Consider the following 27,473-nt stretch of genomic DNA (forward strand, 5'->3'; position numbering starts at 1 on the left):
AACGAGTCTTAGCTGACACCTGGTTATAAACACAGGAAGGATTCCAAAGGCTAATCAGAAATCAGCAGAAAAAAATCAACGGACACATCTGTAATAGACGAGACCCAGGCGAAATGACTTCAAGTGAAATTGAGCTCCCAGGTGAAGTGAAGACTGACGCCGCTGCGCTCATGGCATCGCTCCATTTGATGCCCTCGCCGGTCCCCAACCCGGAGATTAAATACACCAAGGTTTGTGAGGAAACTTCTAAAATAGTTTTTTTTATTCTTTCGCTCTGTCTGTATTTAGGCTATGCCGCTTCTTTAAATACTTATGTATTTTACATTTCTTTTGTCAGTATAATTTGACGTGTTTATATGGATGGGCATCAATGCCGAAATTCTAAAGCTGAGCAAGAAACGCCAGATAGTATTTGTTTAAATGGTCTTTTTTTTTGGCCGCTACTCAAAACTTACACTTTTTTGTCCGAAGTTTGCTTTCGGTTTGTTTTGTTAAGCTCACACAACATGTTTATTGCAATATGTAAATTTGTCGAGATTTATCTTAGCATATTTGTTTCTTTAAAGTTTCATTTATGATATTTGGTAGCGTCACTTTAAGTAAATACAGCAAGCATCCCTGAAGTTTTATTAGATGACAAACTGCATAATTAATTACACAAATAAAGTGCGTTAGGCGACATAATTCTTGCAGGGTGCGCACTGGCTCAATTATTATTTTCCATCGGTCATTATGCCATTTTAATTAGAACCATTAGCAGCAAAAATACAGACCAATGATGTAGCTATGCGGGCAGTTATGTACGTTTTCGTTTTAACGTCAGTGGCTGCACATATTTAGCAGAAGTAGGCAATCTTTTGAATAACTTGTATAACATGTTATACAATTTTAAAACAGTTCATGTTATGCAATGTTGTTATCATTTAAAAAAAAAATATTTCCCATGCTGTCAAAGTCATAGATAATATTCCGCTCATTATCAATAGCCTACACCATACTGATAGTAAATCTTAGCAAAACTTGTCATATTTACCAGTTGGTGTCTAAGAATCTTTACAAGTCGTAAAGCATCTACTTTCATTTTTACATTTAGGCTACTCTCAATAGAAAAACATATTGAGATATAAGATTTAGTACAAAATTTAAAATCTTTGGCTATAACATTTAATCACATTATTCCTCAACTGTAATTGAAGTTATACTTAGTGAGAAGTTCATAAATCAGTGATTCCGGGGTATCAATCTTCCCACATTGACGACGTAAAGGTTTAACCAGTGGGCGTTTCAAAAGTGTGCACCTCCAGACCAGACGCAGGTTCAAATTAAATTTATGCCGCCATTTATAATGCTATGGCATTCGATGTCATAGTGTTCCTCGTATTAAATTTATGTCATTTTTGTTGCATGTTTGTTTTAAAACAAGCAAAAGCAGAGCCGTTCACCCAGGACCTGTATTGTTTTACTGTTTTACAAGAGAGGTTTTAGCACTCTATAAAAGCATGCAGTAAACCTTTGCTAATTTGGAAGCTGATTTTATTGTGATTGATTTATCACGCTTGTAATTAGGTATGCAGATCTGTCACAGTCGTCAGTCTCAGACGACTCCCGTGGAGTGAAAATTACTTATTGATCATATTCAGTTATATGCATGCACATGCATCATCGAACATTACGTAACTTTAAAAAAATGCTGCACGTGCATTATAAAATGTTGCAGAACTTTAAATATATTTTCAAGTATGATATAATTATTTGGAGTAAAATAGTATTTAATCATAGCTACTGAATAAGGGCATATCCTAATTTGCATATTTTGTTTATTAATTTAAAGCAAATCCAGTCATTGATTAAGTTGGCAGATTCTTCGGATTTCTTTTGGAAAGTTCTGTGCCGCTGGGCAGTTCCTGTCCGGCAGGCCCTACTCCGTTTAATATACTCAAACCATGAACCACTTTTTCTGGCTTCATCATAGAACACTCGCGATCATTTGTATTTTGTAAGCATAAAATAATAGCTTTATTAATGCTGTTGATTGATTGCTGTTGATCATAGCTGTTGAATGGCAAGCAGCGTGAAGGTGGTCATCATATATATATATGATTTCCACCATCACTCTGTTTATCATTGAGTTCACCAGCTTATGCAACACCTCATCTTCCATGTCACTCCAGCACCTCCAATTGATGATGTGTGGGATGTGTGGAATGTCTGGCTCTTACTCGATATTTGGCCTTTTGAATCAGGAGAAGGCTCCCATAGATATTCGATTGGGTTCAGGTCCAATGACTGCTGTGGGAATGCCATCCTAATAAGCTCCCCTTGTTCTCAGTGGTGTGTTCTCAACTAAGAAGTGTAATTAGAGTGTCATAATTGCATTATTCATTTATAAATAATGAAAACAATCATGAATGTGTGTGTGTGTGTACTTAGCTTTGACTGTTCATTACAATAAAAAATCCAAAAATAAATTCATTAATAGAATGTATTCCCATATTACTAAGGTTCTGTAGCCACTTGCATTAGTATAACTATTTAACAAGGGTTCTTTACAGTTCAAAAGCATTTATCTCATTGCTACAAGGTTAAAGTGCATTACAGTAAAGGAAAGCTCGATTACAGTGCAGCAGAATACATGTTGGGCAACCACTGCTTGTAGACGTTTGTTTCATTGCTGAGAGACTAAAGGGTACAGCATACAGACAACATCATCGTTACATTTAGAGTAAGGAGAGAAATGCGTCTCTCACCATCAGAGGTTTAGCTGTAAATCAAAAGCAAATAATGTAATAGAAGATATTGAATGATTTTTTGTTGTGCTGGAGCATTCCCCCACTTTTCAATATGTTCCCATCCTGTTAAAGACTAAATGCACGAAAAGGGTTTTGGGTGCCTGCTATGTTAGGGAGGACAGGACTTGGTGAATTAACCCCCAGGAATTTAGGCAATCTTCTCCCTGCGGGGGGTGCAAGGTGGAGGTGGAGTGGGGGTGTTGATTTATTGGCAGCTCAAGTAGCCCTGGTGTTGGCTCCTGCTCTTCCCTATCTGGTGCCCAGCAGAGTAAACAGGGAGGGCAGGTAGTGCAGTAAAGCAGAACTCACTCACAGGAAGGCGTGTGCACATGCACATGTTCACCAGCCACTTGATCCATTCATTCCAGTGCTACGCAGTTACAGGGATCAGTGATCAATACAAAATTCATGTGCTTTTCCCCTTTCCAGCTGGAAGCTTGGCGGTCGATGAATGCATTCAGTTTAGAGACCTGCTCTTTTTACAACTGTGTTGGGCGAACAACAGTCTGTGAATAAATTGCCTTTGATATAGCTGTAGACACAGCATGTTTCCTGTAAGGAGAATTACTTTTTTGCCATTGATTCTTTAGGTAGAATCAAGAATGCCAGAAGTGGCCATTGGTTATTGCTTCTGGTCAATATGGTCTGAGGCTAATGCTTGGCATATTTGTAGAGTTAAAGAAGCAGAGGGTGAATGGCAGTTGTGAGATAGTGGTGTTAAAAGTGTGAACGTAACAGTCTCCAGTTTCCCTTGTCCCCTTCCTCCTGAGATTTATCCAGCAGAGCTCACTGCTCAATCCTCGGTTTCTAACAGGTAAAATTGCACAAGTCGTACATCACTCTGTTTGAAGCCCTGAGTCTTTGACTCCATTCAATTGCTGTAGCCCAGGGAACAGATGATCAGTTTTTGTGCTGGACATCTCCCTGTTCCACTCTCTTTGCCCAGACCAGAGGACAGAGGGGGTTCTTTGTTGTCTACCCCCTGCCCCCCTCCAGCTGTTTGTCTAAATGCTGTTTAGGGAGAGCTCAAACCGCTGAACCTGGAATAAAAACATTGTGTTTGACTGGTCACAGGAGAGGGGAGCAAGAGCTTAAGGAGATCCCAGACTGGGAACTGTGTCCAAGGGGCTGATAACAGCACTGAGGAAGCCATAAATTATCCACCGCCGATGGCTGTTTATTGATATTTTACACTTTTTTCCCCCCAAAGAACAGAGAAAGAAGAAAATAAATGCCATGGGTCTGTAATGCCCCATATGTTTTTGGTCATTAGTAAAGGCACATGCTGCCACTGGCTTTGGGGGGTCTAAGTGAGCCTGTGTTCTGGACAGGACAGTTACTGCCAACGTTTAAGTGATTATGTCATTAAGCCAGACACCTAGGTGAATACATCCAGGCCTGTAAACCAGGGGTGTGTGTGTTACTCCTCAGCAAGAGTGGAGGGAATGGGAGTTGGGTGCATTGTGCTTTTTGCTTTTTCACTTACAAAATGGTGTCTAATAATGACTTTAATCAATGATACGTGTGCCCTCGGAAATCATAACCGTGCTCTGGTGTTTTTTTTTTTTACATTTCTGTATTCCCTCTATGCCACTGTGGCAGAACTTCCTCCTGTTAATATTAATCGCTAAACAACATTGCTCAACTCCCACTGAGGAAGCTGATAAGTCGGTGCACACTGTGAGATGAAGTCATCCTGGCCTGCCATTTTGGAAGGAATTTTGGTTGTAAACTGAAAAGGGTTTAATTTTCAACTGTGGTATGTCAAGTTAAAAAAGGGAGGGGAAGGGGGGGGGGGGGTTGTTGTTTGCGAATACCATTCCCAGCCTTCAAAATGTCTCAATAGGCAGTGCTTTCAGCCACCTGCTGTCTAAACGGTATGCATGTGTGCATTCATCTTTATCCTACTCATTTGTACCATTTTACCTTTCTTGAATAACTTTAAATTTAGGAACAATTAGAAGCCTGTCGATTAGTGTGAATCTTGTTGGAGAGTTGTGAGAAATAAGTTCACGGAGGTTGAGCAAATGGGAAAAGTGCCATCAATCCGCCGCTGATTGAGATAGTACAGAGGGAGCCAGGGGGGTCCTGAGGGTTTTGTGCCATCCGCTAGGGTGTAATATATGGCCCTGCTCTACTGTGCGGGTCAGTGGCCCTGCCTTGCGAAAGTCTGACCTGCCCAGATCTGGAGTTCTTCACTTCAAACCCGGGGCTCTTACTGCAATTCAGATCAAACAGCACCCGAGCTAGAGGACACTGTGAGCTGGGTGATTTATCACACCCTGCATGAAGAGAGAGAGGGAAGAGGGAAGCGGGAGGGAAAAAGAGGGAAGGAAAGAGCAGGAAAGAGAGGAAGAGATAGAGAGGAATATATTTTACATTTATTTCTCTCTCTCACCTCTCACACACGCGCGCACACACACACACACACACACACACACACACATACACAAGACATGTGCTGTAGACTGCCTCCACCAATCTGATAATCTCCTTGTATCTCCCTGAAAAGAAGTCTTTAGTGTGAGCTCTCTGCTCCAGAGATCCCCTAATTAAGCAAACAAATTAACCTGCTAATCCTCTCGTTTTAGTGACAATAACACACTGGGACGGTGTTTGTGCCACTTCCTCTTGGAAGAGGGAAAAGCAGCCACCTCCTCATGTCAAGCTGTGTGGGGGTTCGCAAGTAAAACACAGGGCCCCACCCTGGGATCCTCACCAGTGACAAACAATTAATCAACACACTGTCAGCATTTCTGGGCAGATTGAGCAATGAACACGGTGTGTCTGCCTCCTCCTGGTCTGCCTGTTTAACACTGTGAGTTGGCTGCTTGTGAAGACGCCCACATCTCAGCCTCCTGGTTTCTCGGAAATATTAACAGTTGCAGCATCACCGCTCTTTCTGTTTTAGTGTACTCCTTAATATAGCCTAGAGATGCCAGAGATTTAACAGATCTGTCTCATTTTTACTGTAGTTTTGAAGAGAACTGGCCCAGAGCATCGTACGGTTGTGTTTGTAAGAACAATCTCGCAGTTTGTCCATGTTTGGCCAAGCTCCTTCCCTCCACTGGAAATGTCATTTCAAGGAGTCAGTTGTAGAGTGCATCTGCTGTGTTATCTCCTCCAAGCTGGAACAGACAGAATATGTTGTTAAGAGACAATATTTTCTCTTACATCTTACTAAAACAAAAGTGAGAAGGGACAGTGTCATATATCTCAGGACACAGATGCAAGCAGTGCTTCCAGCCCCTGGTCCTGAGGGAGTGCTGCATATTGTACTTCTGTTCTGTACTTCTTCTAAATCATGTTTTATTGAGCTGAATGGATACTACACTGTTATTAAGTAGCTATGAATTATTATGGACCAATTTTTATATCACGACAAGTTGTATAGTCCGTAGATACAGTGACATTTTTTATTATGCTATATATAATTATGTTTATTTTATTGTTCACCTGTAACCCTTTCCAGACCTTGTGAAAACATGTACAAATATTTGTTGTGTGATCACACTACATCACTCATTAGCGGTTTGTTATGGAAGCATAATGCAGTCATATTTAAAATTAAAATGCAATTCAGCAGTTGCATTTCATTTTCATTCATTGGCCCCCCCGAAGCCCTGGCGAGGAATAGGCCGGTTGGATATGTAGGGTGGATAGATATAATTTGGCCTAAGCAGAAAACATCCTTTTATATAACTGTGTAGCAGCCAGCAAGTTATTGTAAAATGAATACTGTAAAATATACAGTAACTTGTTGGCAGCAGCTAACTTGTAAGTTGCTTTATTACATTTCACAGAATGCTTACTTTAAATACAATTACATTACAAGCTAATTGCTGCCAAATTTTACAGTATTCCTTTTATAGTGTAGTTTAAAATCACCCTGTCCTCTTTAACAAGGTCTTGAAAATGGAGTTGGTATACTTTTAAAATATTTATTAGCTACTGACCCAAGGCAACAAAAATGACCAGAAATAAATTGATCTACTTTCACAAACACCTCAACCACAACCACTGTCAACGTAATAGGTTAATCAAACATGAGTAATGTAAAGTTTAGTTGTAATGAACCCCTTCCCAGTAATGTTGCTTGGGAAACACTACCACAACGTCTTTGGAAAGGAGAGAAAAGTTAGGCAAGGTGCCCTGGCCTCACCCAAAAGTTCTGTTGGGTCAGATGCATTGTGGGAGTGGCAGGCACTAGAGCACATGTGAGACTTTCTCCCCTCGCCTGTTACGAGAATAATTATAAATGTCCTGAAACATGTCCAGGAGTACAGTGGAAAACAGGTTTCTGAGATAGGAAAGAATATGAAACTTCCTGCACAGATGTGGATCCAGGTGCCCAGTAAAGGTCTCACTGAGGAACCTTGGCCTCCTTTTTATAGATGCATATATGTATTTTTTTGCATGCCCCCAAAGAAAACTGATGTGAAATGAGTGCCATTGAGTATCTGTTAACCTGTGTGTCAGCGATGAGGAGGCCCTTGGCGACAAAGCAGATGTTTTGCTTGCCTCGGTGAGTGCTTTGGCATCTCCTGTCCTGTCTCTCTGTCTCTGTGCGGTTGTAAGGACCCTCCAGAGGGGGAGGAATGGCAGATGAGAAATAGATCTCTGTGAATGGCAAAGTGAATGGGTGGAACCGGGGGAATATTCTGCTGAATATTTCGATTCGATCTTGTGGGACCAAATGTTATCCTTCTTCTTCCTGTGTCTTCCTGCAATGGGGAAAAGACTTTGTGTTTACCGTACATGTGAAAACAAACCTGTTTAACAATCACAAAACGAGTCCGGTAAGGTTTTTTTTTTTGCTGTATGTTTCTCTCATTCCTGGCAAGAGCCATAGTTTGTAGAAGACTGGTCTCATAAATGTATTTGTTCAACATATTAGTACTTTCAGTATGAACTGGTCACTGACAGCGCTTGCTGAACAGAGTTTCCAAATGTTTCTAGTTGTCATGGCGTTTAAGCCGAAAGACTTATCATACCCACGCACTGTCCAAGTCCCCTGGGTTCTAACATCTATATTGCAGAAGGAGGATCGGATGCGTGACTGCACTGGGAATACTTTCTCAGCCAACTTCTGTAATACCAAGCGACCTCTGTGTTTACAAACCAGCAGGAAGTTGTACAGCTGTGAGCATTTTTGGCGTAAACTGAAATAGATCAGTTGCATTTTTGTTAACCGATTTTGGAGTTTTGTTCCTTGTACATGTATCTGTCTAGAAAATTGTCTTTGAATTGGTTTCCGGAGCTTTTGAATATCCACAAGTCAAAACTTTCGCTTGCTGTTTTGACAAGTTGCAAAACCGTGATGTAGGAATCATTGTCAGACATGTCATTGATAATCTCCAGGTACACTTTAAAAACGAAGGCTTTGAAGCTCGCAAAGGATTCCAGACATAGAGTGGTTTATAAAGGAATTCCAATTGGGTACAAGTTGTATAAATGGATGATTTATGCGGCTGCGCAGTTAGCTGCCTATTAGATTTTTTCTCCTCACGTATGGGAAAAGGATGAAGAGGCTGGAGCAGAATAGAAAGGAGGTGGGGGAATAGATGGTTGGCCTATTTAGAGGTTCTGCACTTTTGCACTTTGCGGTTTCTGCCCGTTTTTATAAAGTAAAAAATCATTTTAGAAAACATTGAGGGTTGATTTACTGTGCAGCCTTGTCGCCTTAATCAACTTTCTCAATGGGACTAAACAAAAAAGTCAATAGCCCTTTCAGCGGAGTGGAGGGCGGACAAAGCCGCGGCTGATGGTTGTCCTTTTCTGGCCATGATTTAGATTCGGGGGTTCAGCTCGCCGATCTCCCCGCATTACCGTCCCTTGTTCGGCGGTGCCGTCTGAGCAGGGTTGCGTGGAGCGGAGAGCGACCCACCGACTGCATTCTTCTCTTCCTCAGACTGTCGAGCCGGCGGGGGGCTCCCCTGATTTAGGGCGTTCCACTACAGTGGCCCCTATAAATTTAAAAACTAATTCTGCGCTCTGTAGGGCTTTCTGTTTTTGTAGCGGGTCTTCGGTTGTTGTAGTCACTGACACTTTTATGAAGTGCCCTTAATGAGAGTCAGATTAAAGGCAGCCTGGAGCTGAGCGCCTGAGAAAGCTGAGCTGGGCAGGCTGAGAAGAGAAGGGCCCGTATCTGCTGCCAGTGGGGAAGCCAGCAACTAGCACAGATTAATTGGAGTGGAATCCGTCTTTGTGCGCTGTGAATGTCCACGGAGTGGTACCGGCTGGTACAGGACAACCTAAAACTTTCACACGCGAATTATTTATGTGTAAGGTTTTCCTTGTAAAGCGGCCAACTCGATGAGAGGGGGGAGCGGGCGGGATGGCAGGGGTGAGCCTTGAATCATTTCCAAATGAAGTTGTATTTTATACCTGCTTTCAAGTAAATGCCCTACAGTTTACTGCCAATTAAGTTGTGGTTAAGTCTGAGTTTATGTTCGTCAATATGCGGAAGGTTCAGACAAAAGGAGCACGCGAAACCCAATTCGGTGCGTCTTTTCCCTCTTTGTGCGCTTAGAACTACTGAAAGAACATGCGTAGATTTGGGAAATTGTTTCGTTTGGTTGTGTTGGTGTGTTGCGCTTCCTAAAAGTAATTTACCTACTTGTCTTCTGCCTTGACATTCATCAGCTGCCATCAAAATATTTTAATATATGTATTATGCCCTCTTCTTTTTTTAATCAAGCTTGAGAATTTGAAAGGCAATGCAGCAGTAAAACAGTCCGCTTAATGCGTCACAGAAATAAAGCGTGGCACATGTTTTAAAAGAGCTGTGTGATCTTGTGTAACGTGTGTCTGAGTGTGAGGGAGAGGAAGGGGGGGGGAGTCTCGTGTCTGATGAGAGTTATATCCCTGTCCCCCACCTCTTTGTCTCGCTGGTGGAGGGCTCCCCTGAGACCGTTGGCCCGGACAGCCAGGCATCCCGGCCCAGATTCCCATAGCATTCCCATAGCATTTAAAGGTGTGCTCATGGGGGAGCACACCTTTAAAGAGCCTAGGCTTGTGGAAGAAATGACTGCAGTCACTTAATGATGACACCGTCCCCTGGGTGTATTCTGTCAAAATCATCAAATTATCTAGTCTTTTATCTGACACCAGCGGGGGGCTGGGACCAACGAAAATACACTCCTTGATTCAGTCCTACAACGATGTGTAGGTTTAGACTGATTGCAGAGGTATATTTAAATTTATACCTCTATTAGGGAATTCTTAAATTTTATGTTTGTCAGACTGTGTAGGAGGAAAAGTGTTTGGTCATGATAGGAAAAATCCCAGATGAAACCAATGTTTGATACAGTTTTTGAGTTGTTATGGTTTTAACCTGAACAGAAAATAATTTTGCCCTATATATAAGAGACCAATATATTGCAAGCCTAGCAATGGAACAGTTTCTTGGTAATAGGTTCAGTGTGAACAAATGCTATTGGAATTTTTATATTGCATGATTGTGCTTAACTTTTAATTTATTATATTGTCATACTTATCATGTACAAAATCAGGTTCTTGAATCAGAAAGCATTTTTAAACCAGAGGTTTTGACTATTGGAGTGAAGGAAATCTGGCCTTTCAAACACATGGAATCATGCTCTCAAGTCTCTGTTTCTCTTTTGTGCCCATCCTTCTTCCATGTTTTCTCGTTCTCCCTCATGAAGCTGTTGATACTTCAGTAATGAAGGGTCCTGAAAGAAAACTAAATAAACACAGCCAATTTAGCATTAGTGAGTGCACACAAGGATACTGTGTCTGGGGTGTCAGTGTTCATTTTTGTTTTAATGACTCATTTTCTGAAGAATTAACTTAAATTTTTTTTTACTTTTCACAAAGCTCAGTTTTGCTCTGTACATTTTGGATGGGGCATTTTACAGATATTACAAAAGTCTGATATGCTTATCTGTTAAATTTTTAACAAAAAGATATGAGTAAGTAAGACGCAATTTCAAAGTGGCCCTGCATTGGACTGTTCATTGAAATGAACCTGAAGAATAGCTGAATGAACAGTTAATTGTGAATGACCGTGCCCCTTTGCTTCAAATGCCTCCATATAGTGTACTGAAATCTGTATCTTTCCTTATTGCAGATCTTCATTAACAATGAGTGGCAGAACTCTGTGAGTGGAAAGACCATCCCAGTTTACAATCCTTCCAATGGGGAGAAGCTCTGTGAAGTTCAGGAAGCTGATAAGGTAAGGTTTAAAGGTGGAATATTCCTTTGAAAAATACAGCAGGGAGATCTAGTGTACAGTACATTGAAGTGGAAGTGGTATTATAAGGGTACGGGTTTGATTCTCAACAACAGCACTGGTATTGCATCTTTGATGGAGTTCTCATTCTGAATTGCTTCAGTAAATATGTCCACGTGTAAGAAGGAACGGTACATGGTACATTTGTACTATATAATCACTTGCCATTTACAAGGGTATCTGCTTGGCAGTTCAATAACATAAAATACTTTGGATGACTCATCATTTTCTCAAGTAATATCTTAAAAAAGAAAGACACGCAGAAAGTCTATTGCGTACCTGAAAGAATCCTGCACGTCTGTCCGTCTGTCAGAGGGGATGCCTTACAGGAAGCGCGTGTGCACTCCACAGCATTCCACTGAGGAATGCTAAGCCATGTTTTTCACAGTTCTCTGCCCGACACCCTCTTATCGGCTGATGTCCAAGTACAAATGAATAAGCGGCCAAGTCGTAGTAAGGAAAACAAAAAGACAAGTTTAGTCTAATGCGCTTGGACGGGCTGGACGACACCTGTTGAAAGAATAGCTCTGTCGTTCTAACTCACCCGTTTCCCCCACCTCGTCTCCTTCGATCCCTGCGCTCTCTCTGCGCCCGCGCAGGCGGACGTGGACAAGGCGGTCCAAGCGGCTCGCCTGGCGTTCTCCCTGGGCTCGGTGTGGCGGAGGATGGACGCCTCAGAGCGTGGGAGGCTGCTGTTCAAACTGGCCGACCTGGTGGAGAGGGACCGCGCCTACCTCTCCGTGAGTCCCCCCCCCCCCCCCCCCCAGACTCACACCCGCTGTCACCATTCCTCACAGATACGCCGCTCATGTTCAATTACTTAGTCTGAGCAAGATTTCCATACATCTATCATATTTCATTGAGATTAGTCAGAACACCTCAAGGGTTAAAAACTGGCTGCATTGGCAACCTTAATGTGATTTTTTTAAAGGTGTTAGATCATAATGTATAGATTGCATTTTAAGGCAGTTGCCAAGGGTCAGAGTCAAGCTATTTGAAATAATGGCCACCATTATTGCTGGAAACTTTGAGCTTAATGCATGGGCCGTCTCTGATACTGATATAGAAATAACTACTCTAATAGCTACTATGATAGAAATGTCAGGAGATGATTATATTATGGTTGATGTTGCATGAAGCACTTGCCAGTTCCTTTATTTCATGTTCAATTATTTAAAAATTTTGAACACTGTGTGGATAAACCTTTTTTCTTTATAATTAAAACTAACATATGGATGAATTACAGAATGTTGGAATTGCAATATGTCTGGATCCAGGATCCAGGTGGTTATGATGGTACTTGATAACGCCCTAATCCCCCTCTCAGAAGGATTTGGTTCAAGGGTATTTATCTTTCTGGGATCAGATATCCTCCTGGGCAGGACATAAACCAACTGTTGCTTCAGCAACATAAAATTAGACATGTCAAAGTACACAGAGATCCAGATGTTTCTGATACACCTAGAGTATCAGTCATCCCATGAGTAATCCTGACCCTTCATGTAGTTTTTTCGGGCACTCACCTCCCCCCCAACTAATTTCCACACCTTTTCCCTCAGACGCTGGAATGCCTGGACAGTGGGAAACCTTTCCTTACGACCTTCTACGTGGACCTGCAGGGAACTATAAAGACGCTCAGATACTTCGCCGGATGGGCCGATAAGATCCATGGATTAACCATTCCGATGGGTATGTTCTGATATGACAGGGGTTAGGCCTCCACTCTGGAAAAAAAATTCTGAAGAGGGGTTAATGGCTTCCTTATAGAGCTGGTGTCCTGTGGTGGAGAGGAGGGACTTTTGAGGAGCTATGGAGACTTTTGTTATCACACTGGTCTTATTGGATATAGTGGAAATAGGGTAAAACTGTAAAACTTTTAAACATTGTTTCTGTTAACTTAGTGGGACATCTTGTCTATACAGGGCAAGCCTGGTCTATATGATGGGACAGAGAAAAGCTGGGTTACTACAGACCAATGCTCTTAGCTAAGAGAATCAATAATCAGAATCATATCCTTGTTCCGACACTAAGGAGCGAATATCATCATGTGCTAATCCATCCTTTTGCCAACACTGTATTAGCCTGTTTGCTAGCTGTCTGCCTTGTTGAGCTTCAAGTTGGTTGAGTAAATGAGGACAATCTTGCCTGTGATTTCACATGCCCACATGGGCATGAGGAGTAGGAGGAGCTCTGAAGAGGGAGTGGGTCGAGCTATTAAAGTGTTGTGGGTGGGGCAGTTAGGGAAGAATGGACATAACTGTAGGGAGAATAGTGGGGGTGGAGTTTGGAGTGAACAGTGGCCTGGAGAAGAGCTGTTGTGAGGGCAGAGGTGGTCCGAAAGTAAACAGATGCAGTCCCCAACCAGTTATAAATCTGAGTACTAATGGTCACCCTCCTGTTGAGACTGCCACCAGTGGAGCACAGTGACTGGGCCGGCGGGGGGTTTTGGGGGCTGTTCTGGCTAATTTAGCTGTTTGAAAGGGACGCAATGGGGAGCCCGGAGGCCGAAGCAACTCGGCTCTGATGTCACAAAGCGGCCGTTAACGGGGGCTTTGGGGGGGAGGCGGGAGGGTTACAGAGGGGCAGGCGCTCAGGGGCCCACATGAGGGCCAGATGGAGTCTGGTGGGCATCTGGTGCTCCCTGTCTCTCACATTCCTGAGCAATCTTTTATATCCATTTTAAGTTTAGTAACCAGCACTTACCCGTGTCCAGCAATGTCAAAATGTACTTTTCGGAAGTCCACCTGATATTCCTAGATGGCTCTGTGCCCGGTCTATAGTGAAGGTGGCCCCATATAGAAGCACTTTCAGCTCTGTTGGGCTCTGTTAGCTCATAGCTCTTTAATGTGCCTCAGTGGAAAATCTGCCAGCTGATTTAGATTCCAGGGCTTTGCTTGAATCCCCTCCTAGTCTGTAATTATTACTGTACAAATAAACAATGGCTGCCAGGACTGTAAAGGATATGAAGATGGTGGTGATGTTCTTATCTGACCACCAGGGTAGTTGTAGTGGGGTGGCTCTCTGGCCCAGCCTTCAGAGCACTACCTCTCCAGCCCAATGTTTAATCAGCTGAGGCCTGCGTGATCCTGCGGTTCTGCCACTCCCCGTCACACAAAAGGAATGAACAACGCACTTTCCCACTCAAAATCTTTTGCTTGAATGTCCCGAAAGTCCGTAGTCTGTGTTTATTTATCATATGTATTTTATTTTGCAATTGTAAAAAAAAAAAAAGATCAGAATTCACTTTCAGAGACACCGCGCGTATATTAAATTTGTTTCCCTATTATCAACGGTGGGAAAAATGTGTTTGAGCAAACAGTATGAAATAGTGTTTTGATGTCTCTTTGAGAAAAAGTGCCCTAGACCAGTGTTCTGCTCTTGACTCTAGCGCATGTTCTTTTCATGCGCTGCCAAACCCAACTGGACCACTGAATAATAATGATCCTGTGTTCTCTCTTCCTCTCCTTCTCTCCCTCCGCCTTCCGCTGCAGATGGAGATTATTTAACATTCACCAGGAACGAGCCCATTGGCGTGTGTGGACAGATCGTCCCGGTGAGTGTCTTGTCTGTTTATTTTCAATTCAAATCAGTAATATCGGAAGACAAATAAAAATTCGCTCTCACAGCTGCAAAGTTCTTTAGCAAAAAAAGTTGGGAGTGGGTGCAAAATTAAGACTCTGGGGATGGGGCGGGGGTTGGGGGGGGGATTGGAAGGGTGGGTGGTAGGTGGGACATTGGCGATCTGGGATTGAGAACAGAGCCAAACCCCTCTGTTGAAACACATTGAACAGTTTCCTGGAACTCTCTGACAGGCTTATCAGTCTGTGTATATTTGGGTAAAGATGCTTGTAGTCAGAGCAATCAGCTTGGTCAGGGATTTGTCTGGTGTGCATGCTGCTTAGAGCGATAGCATGAAAGCGGACCTTAAACCATCAAGTTATGTTCAGGAACAATAAAAGAGGACCTTTGTAATGTTGTGAGGAATGAGGAATCAATAGCATACAGTGTACACCACTCCTTTTTTAAATGAACAAAAAGCGTACAAAGAACGAAGGGTTTGAGCAAGTGGATGAGAGGGTGGCTGTGAGGAGACAATGGAGGGCTGGTGCCAGAAATGTGCCAACCGTGTGGTGCCCTCTCTGCCCTGTGTCCAGTGGAACTTCCCCCTGATGATGACAGCATGGAAGCTGGCTCCTGCTCTATGCTGTGGGAACACCGTGGTCATCAAACCGGCTGAGCAGACCCCCCTCACCTGCCTCTACATGGGGGCCCTCATCCAAGAGGTATCAGGCTGGCTTTTTACCTCCGCCACACTTGCTTGTCCTCCTAATGATTTTTTCTTTTCGATGTGCCGCACATTTTCTCCCTGGCTATTTGGAAGAAGGGCTGGGTCCCTGATTCTCCTTCTTTGTCTGTGGTTTAGCTTGGCTCCGGAACCTTCTCTTGTGAAGCTTGTTTCCTCTCGTATTGTTTTGACAGGCTGGGTTTCCACCGGGAGTTGTCAATATTTTGCCAGGATTCGGGCCAACGGCAGGAGCGGCCATAGCTTCACACATGGGCATAGACAAAGTGGCTTTCACAGGATCAACTGAGGTAATTTTTCTGAACAAAGACACAGCAGAAAATATGTGCCCATCATCACAGCCCCATTTTTGACAGTGGAAAGGGCATTAAAAAGGTGTGGCGACCCATGAGGGCAGACCAGTTCTGAAAGGAGGGACTGCTGTGGCCCAGGAGTGAACAATTAAGGCCTGTCAGTCTATAGTGCAGAAGGCATGAAATACAACAAACTGGGTAAAGATGTAGAAGTAAATACTATTACTGTATGTTTTACTGTAGCATTGATTTAGCAACGAGGTCATCTGGCACAATTTTATATATCCATGAGGCTGTTAAGTTATCCTCATTACATGCACTCAACTGTGCGCTACCCTGGATTAGCATAAATGCAAAACTACTGCAGTCTGCTCTACCTGTCTAGCTGTACATAGGCCAGCTTTTAGAACAGTAAGAGAGCCTCTCCCCGTCTCCATCCTGCCCGGTCCTAAGTACTGTGCTTCATGGCTGTCACATTCCTGTGTAATGAGCACCCACAGCCAGTTTAATCCCCTACCTGCCAGAGACTGCACTGTGCTGCCCCAGACATACCTGGACATTCACAAAGTTCTGAAAAGGAAGTTAATGGAAAACCACAAACAAGGGCAAACCAGGATAGAGGAAGAGGGCCTAGTGATGTTAAGGGTAAGATATAACTTTGGGCTCTTTTGAGTTACAGTCGACAGAATAGCAAGGAGCAATTTACCTTTCCCTGATTCACAAGCAGTCATTTCTACACACAATATTTATTTTATACAGTTTGTAGGCTGTCTCTGTCACCGAACCATGTTTAACTGACTGTGATTCATGTAAATGTATGCCCCTTGTAAATCTACTTTCTGCTGTCCCAAGTGCATGGTCTATCTGCCTGGCAGCAGGACAAGTGTACAAGCTCTGGGAATGTGTTTATTCTTGCTTTTGGACAGGCAGGGAGCAGGGGCACTGCAGGAGGGGCTGTTTGTGTGTGGTAATCTGCAAAATCCAACAGTGTTTCGAGCTCATAGACATTGCATACTGCCATTATCCATCAGGGCGAAACAGAGACAAAGCAAAGTTAGCTCTGTACAGGAGGCTTTAGAGCAAATGATGCAAGTTGTCACATGGCTTTCTTTTGCAGCAGAGAGACAGCGTTGGCTGTGTTGCTCCTAAGTGGAGTTCATCATGGTATATGTGAACAGACACAGATCAGTGGCTGAGAACATTAGCGATGCCATGCTCCATTCATCACTTCTTACATTAGCAGCGAGCTTGAGGGCTTCTCCTTTCAATCCGAAGTAATGAGCAAACGTTTCCTAAAAACCCAGCCTTTGTTTTTCCTCTGTGACTGATGTTGTCCCTGTTTTCCTGTGATCTGGAGTCAATTAAGAGCCGGGTAAACCTAAGCAGCAAAATTGTGTAAATACACAGACAGTGAGTCACATGGCTGTTCGTGGAAATGAAAGGGGGACAGGGAAGAGGGTGCTTTGAGGTGCGCGGGGCGCTGCAGTCGGAGGGCGGGTGTCAGAGCGGGGGATCATCACAGTCGGGCGCACGCGGCTCTGACTCTCCTGGAGGCGGGCAAAACGGCAGGTGGCCCCCGAGTGTTTTCTTAACTGCTAAATGAACACAGGCCCGTGATCTCAGCCTTAGCAACTGGACACAAGCGAGGGCCATCAAAGCGAACTACAGGAGAGTTTGCGGGGGAATGATTCACGCCAAACAAACGTTTGCCGACCCGACAGCTGCTCCACCACTTGGCCCGGCGGTTTCGGCAGGCCACCCCCGATCGATGTTCCTAACCGAGATTAATCCTAACTCAGCCTCGCCTTATTGTCGGTTCGGAGTCATCGTGGTCATTGAGTGAGAAGCAGAGATGCTCTCTTTCCACTGGGCTGTGGGGGAGGAGTGGAGGCTGTTCTCCTGTACGCAGCCCCTTCCGTCCCCGCCCGACTCACTATCTCCTGGAAAAGTGAGTCAGAAAACATTTGATGCTGGTAACTCCTCTGCAGACACAGGACCTTCAAACTTTTGCGTATGATTATGAGAGCTTCTCGTTGGTGCCTCAAGGTTTGTGGAGCACATCTCATATGATGGGGAGACAGGGAGGCTCTCAGACTCACTCCATGTGCCATGTCATATAGTAGTGCTCACACAGACCCAGCTGCAAGGGCTCAGCAGTGGCATGTGGTTCTGTCATATAGATACTGTATGTGCTGTAAAACAACTGGATGTATTGCCCTTGGAAATTTCTGAAGTTAACCAGGGAGGAGGAATGGAAAGAAACATGGAAATCAGAAGTGCTGGAGGGCCGCGGACACAAATACAGATAGAGCAGGGCTTCAAGTGAATTACAGAAAGTAGCTGGGTAACAGAACATCCCATGGTGTACTCTGGAAAACATTCCGACACGCTTTAGAATTTTCTCTTCTGGCTGTGAGAAGCCTCACAATATGGAGAGGCTGAGCTCAATCTGACAGCTTTTCGTTTCATCTTTTGTGCCTGTTTGTGTTAGCTGTGACAGGTCTTGATCACTTTAACACGTCTCCTCATTTGCACTCGTAAATCAAAGTACCTGCCCACACAACCTGCGGTCTTTGCTTCCTGTACTTTATTAAACCATTGATGCCTTTCAGAGGTGAAATATCAGTCCATCATCCCCGCCCCTCCCCAATTCCCCACAAAAGCAAACAAACAAGTGTAATAGATATTTCGGGTGTGTTTTTGGCACGCTGTGGTTTCGGAAGTCCTCCTTGCCTTTCTCCTGAATGGGTCTGCCTGACCTGCTAAGTCAGTTAATGGCAGCGTCCCACTGATTTACTGATCTGGCTGCGGGAGTTCACTCCAGGCCCACGGCTCCATGAATGAAAGCCCAACTCCTGCTTCCTCCCCAGGTTGGGAAGCTGATCCAAGAAGCAGCTGGAAGGAGTAATCTGAAGAGAGTGACGCTGGAACTGGGAGGGAAGAATCCCAACATCATTTTTGCAGATGCAGATTGTAAGTTTACATACCCGGTTTTTATTAGTTCCTTGTCTGTTCCTGTTAAAGCTAAGAGGTGGTCTTACACACATGCATACAGGTGCTTTCAAAGCCCGCTCGCTCTGCAACTGGTTTGCTTCAAAAGATACCTAGAGAGGGTCAATAAAAAAGAACCTGGGGGAAATCATTTGGTGGGCTGTGCAAAGATTTATGAATCAATCTGGTAATGACCAGTAGTTTTTGTTCTTGTCAAGATATGCCCAACTAAACGTGCTCATTTGGTGCTGATTTTAATAATTATTTTAATCATTTATTTAAATAGTAAATAGTGATTTGTTCCACAGTAAAAAAAATAAATAAATGAAATCCCTTTCAAATGTTATTTAAATATACATTTTAAACGATTGCACATGAGGCAAAATCGAGGAACTATGAAACAACTTAATAAACTACTGGTATGTTTTCAAAGAACGGTTACAGTTACTCTTCAAATTCTTGTTTTTTTTTTTTAGATTTATATCTTTTCATAACAATAGTCACCTCAGTCGGACGCAGATGAAAGAGCTGATCTCTGTGTGCCGGCTCCAGATTTCCAGCTGGGACGATGAAAGTGGGCGCGGGCCTGACGCAGAGATTTGCCAGTGTCAATAGAGCCCAGTGCGTCTCGCTTCCAGCAGTCGCACAGGCCCGGTGGATTAATGGGGCTCGTGTAGGTACTAAGTGGCTTTCCAAATTGGAGAATGGGTGCTCTCAGATGCTTTCAGCAGCTGCAGGCCCGGCTCCCCGAGGCCCGTAAATTAGCGAAATGGAGCCTTCCCCAGTTGTAAGCATCAGGCGAGGTCCATAAATTACCAGGCCCCGTTAACCCCTCCCATGCCACTGGAGGGGCTCGGGTCTCAGATTTCGGATGTCGGCGGTACGAGGGAAATTTTAACAGGGCAGAGAGAATTGCAGTGATATCAATTGTACCGCAAGCAGTATTGATCCCAGCACCCGGCTTTACTCCACGCGTGACAAATGGCTTTCTCTGAAGTGCGCATAAAAAATAAATTTAGCTGCCCTGTTACTCATGCAGCAACGCTTGTGGTGTTTCAAGATACTGTCTTTCCATATCCAGATTTAAACTTCTTCTTTCATATGAGGTGTATATATTTCCATGTTTCTCGCATTACATTACTGCAGTATTCACCGTATGTGATTGATTGTAAAATGAATTGATGTGCTTGAAAATGTTTTAATACTGACAGTGTCTTTCATGCAAGGTTTATGTAGCATGGTTGAGTCTGCGAGTGTGTGCGGTAACAGGCTCTCTTCCTCTTCCTCACCTTCCTCAGTGAACCTGGCCGTGGAGCAGGCGCATCAGGGCGTCTTCTTCAACAGCGGCCAGTGCTGCACCGCGGGCTCCCGGATCTACGTGGAAGAGCCCGTCTACGAGGAGTTTGTGCGCAGGAGCGTGGAGCGGGCCAAGCGAAGGGTCCTGGGGAGCCCGTTTGACCCCACCACTGAGCAGGGTCCACAGGTAAGGAGAGAGCAGGTCTGGGAGCTCAAGAGCAGAAGTACAGGAAGCACTCACTCACTGCAGGCTTACCGAATTGGTGGTGAATTCTGGGAGTCGGTTCATCTGTGCCACCTCTCTAATGGATTGAAATAGAATCCATGCTCATTTTAATTGGGAGAACATATGCTCACAGAGGGTGGCTGTATGCTCAGTGGATTTTGGTCATGCTGCATTCTTCTTTGGCCTCCGCTCAGAACAGCGAAACGCAAGCAAATAAATGACTATGGGGAATGTGAAGCAATGATTTGCTTTACTTATCACTTATTAAAGGCTGCATACTCATGTCATTCAGTTCTGCCTGTGTCATGTGTAGGCTTGTGTGTGTAAATGAGCCCTCTCTTCCTGACCCCAGATCAGTCAGGAGCAGCAGAGCCGTGTTCTGGAGTACATCCAGAGCGGGATCAGCGAGGGGGCCAGGCTGGAGTGCGGCGGCAAAGCCCTGGGGCTCAAGGGCTTCTTCATCGAGCCCACCGTCTTCTCAAACGTCAGCGACGACATGCGCATCGCCAAGGAAGAGGTAACGGCAACCTGGCCAATCGGGAGAACCTCGGCCTCTGCGCCAATGGGAATCTGCTTGTACGACTGGCTGATGTAAACCTAATCCTGAACTTGCATCTGGGTGACTGACATTCGTTCCACCCAACAGCTGTGGGCAGACATGCAGCTGGTCTAACATCTGCCCGCATTGCACCAAGCGACCATGCCAGGAGATCTCTGTGCCATCGCATTCCAATTACGACTCCATTTTTTCCCCTTTTTTTAACTCAAACTTCTTTTACCTCCTTCTGCAGATTTTTGGCCCTGTGCAGCAGATCATGAAGTTCAAAACTATAGAGGAAGTGATCGAAAGGGCCAACAACACAGAGTACGGGCTGACCGCTGGTGTGTTCACCAATGACATCAACAAAGCCTTGACCATGTCATCCGCCCTACAGGCCGGCACTGTTTGGTAAGGAACTCTTGAACATCCTCAAATTCAGCTCACTTTAGTGAACCACTTATGCCCAGGTTTGATCAAGTCTTTGGGGGTTTTGCTTTTATCACTGATCAACTGCCCCTTGTCCTGTGGCTTCCTCTAATAGGACAGAATTAGAGCACTAGAAGCACACACTGACATTCTAATTAGTGTTGTTTTTGCCAATGTAAATGACCCCCCCCCTCCCCCCTTTGAAAGCAGCTCTTAGATAGCATTGGTGGAAGAAATGACTGTAAGAATGATAAAGAGGAGAGGACCCACAGAGTGATAATGAATGCTTTGTGTACTCCATAGGATAAACTGTTTCAATGCTCTGAGCTGCCAGTGTCCTTTTGGAGGATTCAAAATGTCTGGAAACGGCCGAGAATTGTAAGTACCCCCCGCTCCCCTGTCCCTGCCCCCCAATTCTGGCTCAGTGACAGAGAGTGTGAGCCAGAGCCAAGCTGCTAATGCACTGGAACATGTTCCCCTCAGCCACGGAATGATCTGGAGAAAAGTTTGCAGTCCAAATCTGGAGCTCTTCTTTACACTTGACTTTGCAATGTGCCGTATAAATTTAAGGAGTACATATTTGAGTGTCTTGAAATGGACTATTTACCACGAATTACCACACTCTAACATGGACAATAAATATGTACACGCACGCACACACCCACACACATTTTGGTTCCTTTTATTAACATTGGTTTACAAACACTATTATGTAATTTTGATTTCATTTGTATTAATTTCATTTACTGTTCAGTTAGTCTTTTCTGTTGTCAGTGAGTTTGACATTTAGTTTATCGTTTTTAAGCACCTCTGAGTTTTTTATGGTCCGTGTATCAGAAGTTAATTTTATAATATTCTTCATTCTTGGATATTAATAATATTCTTCAATATTCTTGTCAATTTTTGTGCACAAATACCAATTTACTGACATACATACATATACGGAAATACACAAACACACACACACACACACACACAAATACATATTGTATATATATACTGTACTGTACATCAGTACTACCCTGCTTGCTTCCAAAAATGGTGATTATGAGGCAGCAACAGTACAGTGACAGGAGCTGTGTTTGTGTTTCAGGGGCGAGTACGGACTGAGAGAATACTCTGAGATGAAGACAGTCACGATGAAGCTGCAGGAGAAGAACTCCTAAGAAGTGCAGTGCCATAGGGGGGCTCTTCCTGCGGAGTGCACCACTAACCGTCCATCTCCACTAACTGTACTAAAGCACTCGGAGAGGAGGTCTACTGACCAGTTCCCCCCCGCAGTGGAAACACGAGACACACGCACTCACACTCACACACACACACACGCTCACACACACACACACACACTCACACACACACACACACATGCACGCACACACACGTACACAAACACACACATATGCACAAACACACACACACACACAGACACACTGCTGCCGTACCTTTGGCCACTGCCTCGCCCCCTGCTGTTAACTTATTGAAATGCGCAGAGAGGGAGTACAGCTGTGGAGATTTTTGTAAGCAATGCCCATCATCTGAAACCCCCAGGTGTCATTGCCTTAATTCTTCAGCCAATCATCCTTTGTTTTAGTTCCCAACTAAAACTACTGAAACTGCTCATCTAATTAAAAAAAAAACATTAACAGGAAAAATAATTAAATGCTATGTTTTAATGTTTGTTTTAATTGCTTGTGATTTTACGTATTTTACTACTTAACGCTGTGTATCCCCTTTTACCGATGTTTTAAAAATAGTTTTGACCGATGTTAAAATAGAAAGCAAATGGTTAACCTATAAATATCTTGCTTTACTATCTGCTGAAAGAGAAGTTGATCCATGTCATTCATAAATGATTCTGTGTTGGTGTTTGTTTGTTATCATGTTTATACAATTATGTACTTTGAAAAAAAAATAAGAACTAAGAAAATATAAAATTTACTATAGATTTTTTTTTCATTAAAACCTTTTTTTCCAAAAAGAGAAGAGGTCTGTGTTTACTTCTCAAGGTTATGAAATGATGCTCTGTGCTATGCATCAGAGCTCGGTTTCCTCATCCGCATCCGAGTTATCTCAGCTCTGACATCGCGCTCATGAGGTCACACAATTTACTGTTCGGTTTTGGAGGGAGATCTGAGAGGAGAAGGCTAGCCATGGCCTTTAGCCATGTCTCATATGTTACCATAAGCAGGGATGAAGAACACACCGCCACTCTTGCCATTGAAGAAGAAAAGCCAGCTGAATTTACTCACTCAGTGAGGCATCTGGGACAAGCCCCAATAATATTGGAAGGCAAAGCAGAAGACACCGGGTGTGCTGTATGCTCTTAGATGACGTAGGCAGTTTCTCCACCACGATTTGTAATTTGCTTTCATTTTGTTTGATATTTTAACCATAACAAGATATGGATGTGCGTCTCAGTGCTCACATACCCTTGAAATTGCAGGTTGGATGCAGCCGTGCCGTGGTAGTAAACAGACCATGCCAAATTACTTTCTGTGAAAGTTAAGGAGGCCACTAGTTTATTTCTATTGAACACTGGCTCCAGGGGGCCTTCTGGTGCACTTGTGCCTGGATTCTGGAAATCCGTGAAAGTGCAGGCACACACACATTTTGTGTTTTACTTACGCGGGCTCTTTTATGCCAGGGCACTTACATACTTCCAGCCATGCTTACAAACCCTTGCTACTTTGTAAGCATGGCTGGACGATTCACACTTTTAGGAGTACGCACATTAAAATATATTCCTCAACAAGCTGGAACAAATGGCACCCTGCTTGTGATGCTCACATGTTCTGGGTTTTTGTGAATGTTGGTGCGGGAGTGTGTGTGACAGTGTGAACAGTGTAAGATCACGCAATGAAGGAGGAGGAACAGACCAGATGTGTGCACCCTTCTCCAGAGCCCTCCCTTGGCAATTACTTTTCAGTGTCAAGAAGGATTTTTCCCACTATTCCCCGGCCAGTGACTATCTCTGTCCATACGCAAAAGGACAAGCTAAGTGACAGAGTACATGAAGGATGGCTGGGGAATTGAGAAATAACCCCCCAGGGTAAGGACTTGGGCTGAGGGGGGAAGTGCGCCAGCTGTTAGGACATTGGCTTTTCCGAGGTGATGCTCTTAATCTGTACGCTGAGTCACATGGAAGCCAAACGCGTCCATCGCCCGGTGTTTCCGTACCCCTCGCGGCCCAGCTCCTTCAGCATCCCCCCGCGGCCTTCCGCACAGCTTTGTGTCTCCGCCGGCAGTCGGTGCCCCGCTCCTTTCATCCGCTCTGAATGATCTATTCTTTACTCTTCCCCAATCCCCTCATCGGGAGAGTCTGCTTTAGCTCAGTGGCTCCGGCCTGCGCTATGCCGCAGCCTGCGTTTGAATCGAGACCAATCACGGCGAGGCGCACGGAGGAGCGAGCGCAGCGATACGAGGGAGGCCGGGCAGCGCTGGGGCCTGGAGGGGAGGCTCTCATCCCCACACGTTACGGGGTTGCGCAACAGCACTGCCTCCTCACAGGACGTGAGTCAAGAGTTTCATTAAAGCTTACAGCACGATCCATTCTGCAAGTACGGGTTGGGAAATGCTCCTATCTTCAGTTTTTCAGCACTGATCCAAGATTTTGGAGACTTAGATATTTTTTATCAAAAGCCTTCCAACATCAGAACGTTTATTATTATCTTAAGGGCAAATTCTTAGAATAAAAGGGGGGAAATTCACTTTCCAGTCACCAAGCTAGTGTTCAGAATCTGCTGAAATTCCCCCTAGTGACACAAAGAATAAATGTGCTCTGAAGATCACACAAAGAAATGGTTCAGTGTCACAGAGTGCTTCTCACTGATATTTTCATTTTTATGTGTTCTCAGTTTGTTTACTTCTCAAAAGAGAGGATAATATACTGAATTAAGCAAGAGTGCACGCAGTGGAAAATCAGCCAGACAAAACTGCACTGGAGCTGTTTGCACAAGCCACAATCATTCACTTTCAAAATCAGCTGAGTAATTGTCAGAGGTGGAGAGGTGTTTGCAAAGTCCAAATTTACTCATCTCAACTATCACTTTCTTGTCCATGTTCCATTTATAGCGCTAGCTAACGTTAGTTTGAAGGCCAGGAGATTAGTCTTCATGACAGTTGTCATGGTCGCATCCACAGTAATCGGCTAATGTGGTTGTGTGTAGTTATGTCAAGCGACCAAGCCGTGAAAGTTGAAAACAGCTGAGGCAGCAGAATGACTGAGAGGTTGCGGTTCACTTCAAAACGCTTGGTCGCAAGCATTCCACTGAAAACAGTAGCGACAGTTGCAATGACTGTGGCCTGTGAGAATGGCTCTTTGTGCTTCCTGTAACGAGGCTCATTTAATCACACCACAGTTTAACTGACTCAATAACCGCCCCCCCCCCCCCCAACCCTAACCCTAACCCCCCCCCCCCCAACTCCTCCATCTCAGCTGATTTGTGGTGAAGAGTCTAAGACTAAATTTCATGCCTTAAATCACACAGGTAGGTGGTACACATCAATGGAGATTGAGATGAGTTTACTCCACCTTGCAGTGAAGTCATTTGAGATCATGAGAGCTGTTACAAAAAAAATCCAAATACAAAAGCAATCTATATATTGGTTTTGCAGATATGAAAATACAGGTTGATATGTAAAAAAGCTCAAAGCTTGCACCCAGATAAATACATTCTCATTGACCTCTCACTCTCATTACATATGTGACTTCTGAATTTTTAGACAGTTGACTACTTTTACTATTTATACACATAATTCACTTATACATTGGTACACTTATAGATTATTGCAGAAAGGGTGTAGTGTTGCTTTTAAAGCATAGAATTAAATGATGAATGAATTGGTGACACACAGTGTAATGAGAAACATAAAGCATCTATTGCACTGCAAAATGTCATCCTTTAACATTGGTCAAGCTTTTATAGGAAATGTAATGAATGAGTTGATTTAAGCTGCAACTTGGAAGGGCTCCAAGGTTAAGTGGCAATTCTACATCTAACAGGATTTGAGATCTAATATGTATGTGCCACCTACTTCCTTTATTGGACAGAGCACTTACAGTTCCTCACACGTACCACACACTATCCATTACCCTATGCTCTTCCTAATGATTTATATAATTTTATATCTACAGGATGTGATGAAAGAGTCAATTTGTCTGCAAAATGACTCAAATCAATCTATGGGGCTGTCTTTACATAGACTAATTCTGCTAAGATGATGCATGAATGTTTCACACTTTCCTGGGCTCATATTGGAATTAATGCATGTAAGTCTTGTTTTAATGCTGGATAACTTTGAGGAGACTCTGTCCTTTGTCTCCTCAATATCTAGGAAGTTGCACTGTCCAGCATGGAAAGTGGTGTCTTTGGCTCATATGGTCTCACAAGATTACTGTCTCAAACAGCAGGGAGAAACACATCTGGATCCTATTATTTAAATCTGCAGTGACTGTTACCACTCTCTCCCACTAGAGGGAGGGGTCCTTATCCCTGATATTCAGACCATGTATATATTATGGGCTAAACTTACTGAAAAACAAGCAACTGAGATGGCAGGTATGCCATCCAGCCATCCAGCCAAGTTACACCTTGGCGGACAGCATTCTACATACAGTTCATTCTGAGATAGCATGTCTTCATGGGGTGTGTGATCACAATTAATGTGTGGACATTTTTTCTGTTGCAATATAAATTGTACAATAATAATAATTATTATACAATAATAACTCTGTTACAATTAAATTATTTTAATTGAAACGGCAGAAATGTATTTATTGTGTGAATTATTCACACCATTGTAAAAACACCAACTGCAATAGGAGCTGTCATTTGCATCATATCAGTAAAAATGCATAATGCTTTGCAGAGATAATGCTTTTACAATATTCCCTGAGGGAAATTCTAATGATATTAATCAGCTACATAGGAGTCCAGTTCTTAGTGCTATAAGGAAATATTTTGCAGCAAGCCAACGTCCTTGTTGAACCATCGTTCGTAATTTAAAACGAGTGACTTTAACTTTGAAGTTGTCAAGTATATTTTGCCCTTTAATTAAATGCTTAGACATGGCAGCAGGGTCTTTTTGGAACTGTGCCATGTTTGACAGAGGTAACGTATTGCATAGCCATGCACGCATCGCAGGAAGTTCAGCTTTAATCTGCAGTGAGTGCACTGCTGATCCATACGCCGTTTGTTATGTTTTGTCGGTGGGAAATTGCTGCATCATCTAACCAAATAAGACAAATTACCCATGAGGCTACAACTTTTAACCATTCACCCAGCTTGCATGGGGCCGAATATTTGTTTTGTTTGTATGAAAACACTTCCCGCTCTTCCTGCACACAACGATAAT

At 43.6% G+C, this 27,473-nt stretch overlaps 1 protein-coding gene across 1 annotated transcript; it reads left to right on the forward strand.

The window, feature by feature from the left end:
- aldh1a2 (aldehyde dehydrogenase 1 family, member A2) lies at positions 1-22,816 on the forward strand. The gene is made up of 13 exons (XM_035416704.1): positions 1-230; positions 10,882-10,986; positions 11,643-11,783; positions 12,603-12,732; positions 14,535-14,596; positions 15,198-15,326; positions 15,523-15,636; positions 18,510-18,612; positions 19,929-20,113; positions 20,505-20,669; positions 20,944-21,101; positions 21,423-21,497; positions 22,213-22,816. Exons 1-13 carry the CDS (start codon positions 114-116, stop codon positions 22,283-22,285), a joined length of 1,557 nt encoding a protein of 518 aa, XP_035272595.1. The 5' UTR covers positions 1-113; the 3' UTR covers positions 22,286-22,816.
- Positions 22,817-27,473: the final 4,657 nt, after the last annotated feature.

The sequence above is a fragment of the Anguilla anguilla genome, chromosome 5, assembly GCF_013347855.1.
Source record: "Anguilla anguilla isolate fAngAng1 chromosome 5, fAngAng1.pri, whole genome shotgun sequence".
Classification (NCBI taxonomy): domain Eukaryota; kingdom Metazoa; phylum Chordata; class Actinopteri; order Anguilliformes; family Anguillidae; genus Anguilla; species Anguilla anguilla.

Bases quoted from the DNA above. Each gene is read 5' to 3' on its own strand.
- aldh1a2 (XM_035416704.1), top strand. From the start codon at position 114: ATGACTTCAAGTGAAATTGAGCTCCCAGGTGAAGTGAAGACTGACGCC. The intron at 231-10,881 runs GTTTGTGAGGAA...TCCTTATTGCAG, and splicing joins CGGAGATTAAATACACCAAG to ATCTTCATTAACAATGAGTG. The intron at 18,613-19,928 runs GTAAGTTTACAT...CACCTTCCTCAG, and splicing joins CATTTTTGCAGATGCAGATT to TGAACCTGGCCGTGGAGCAG.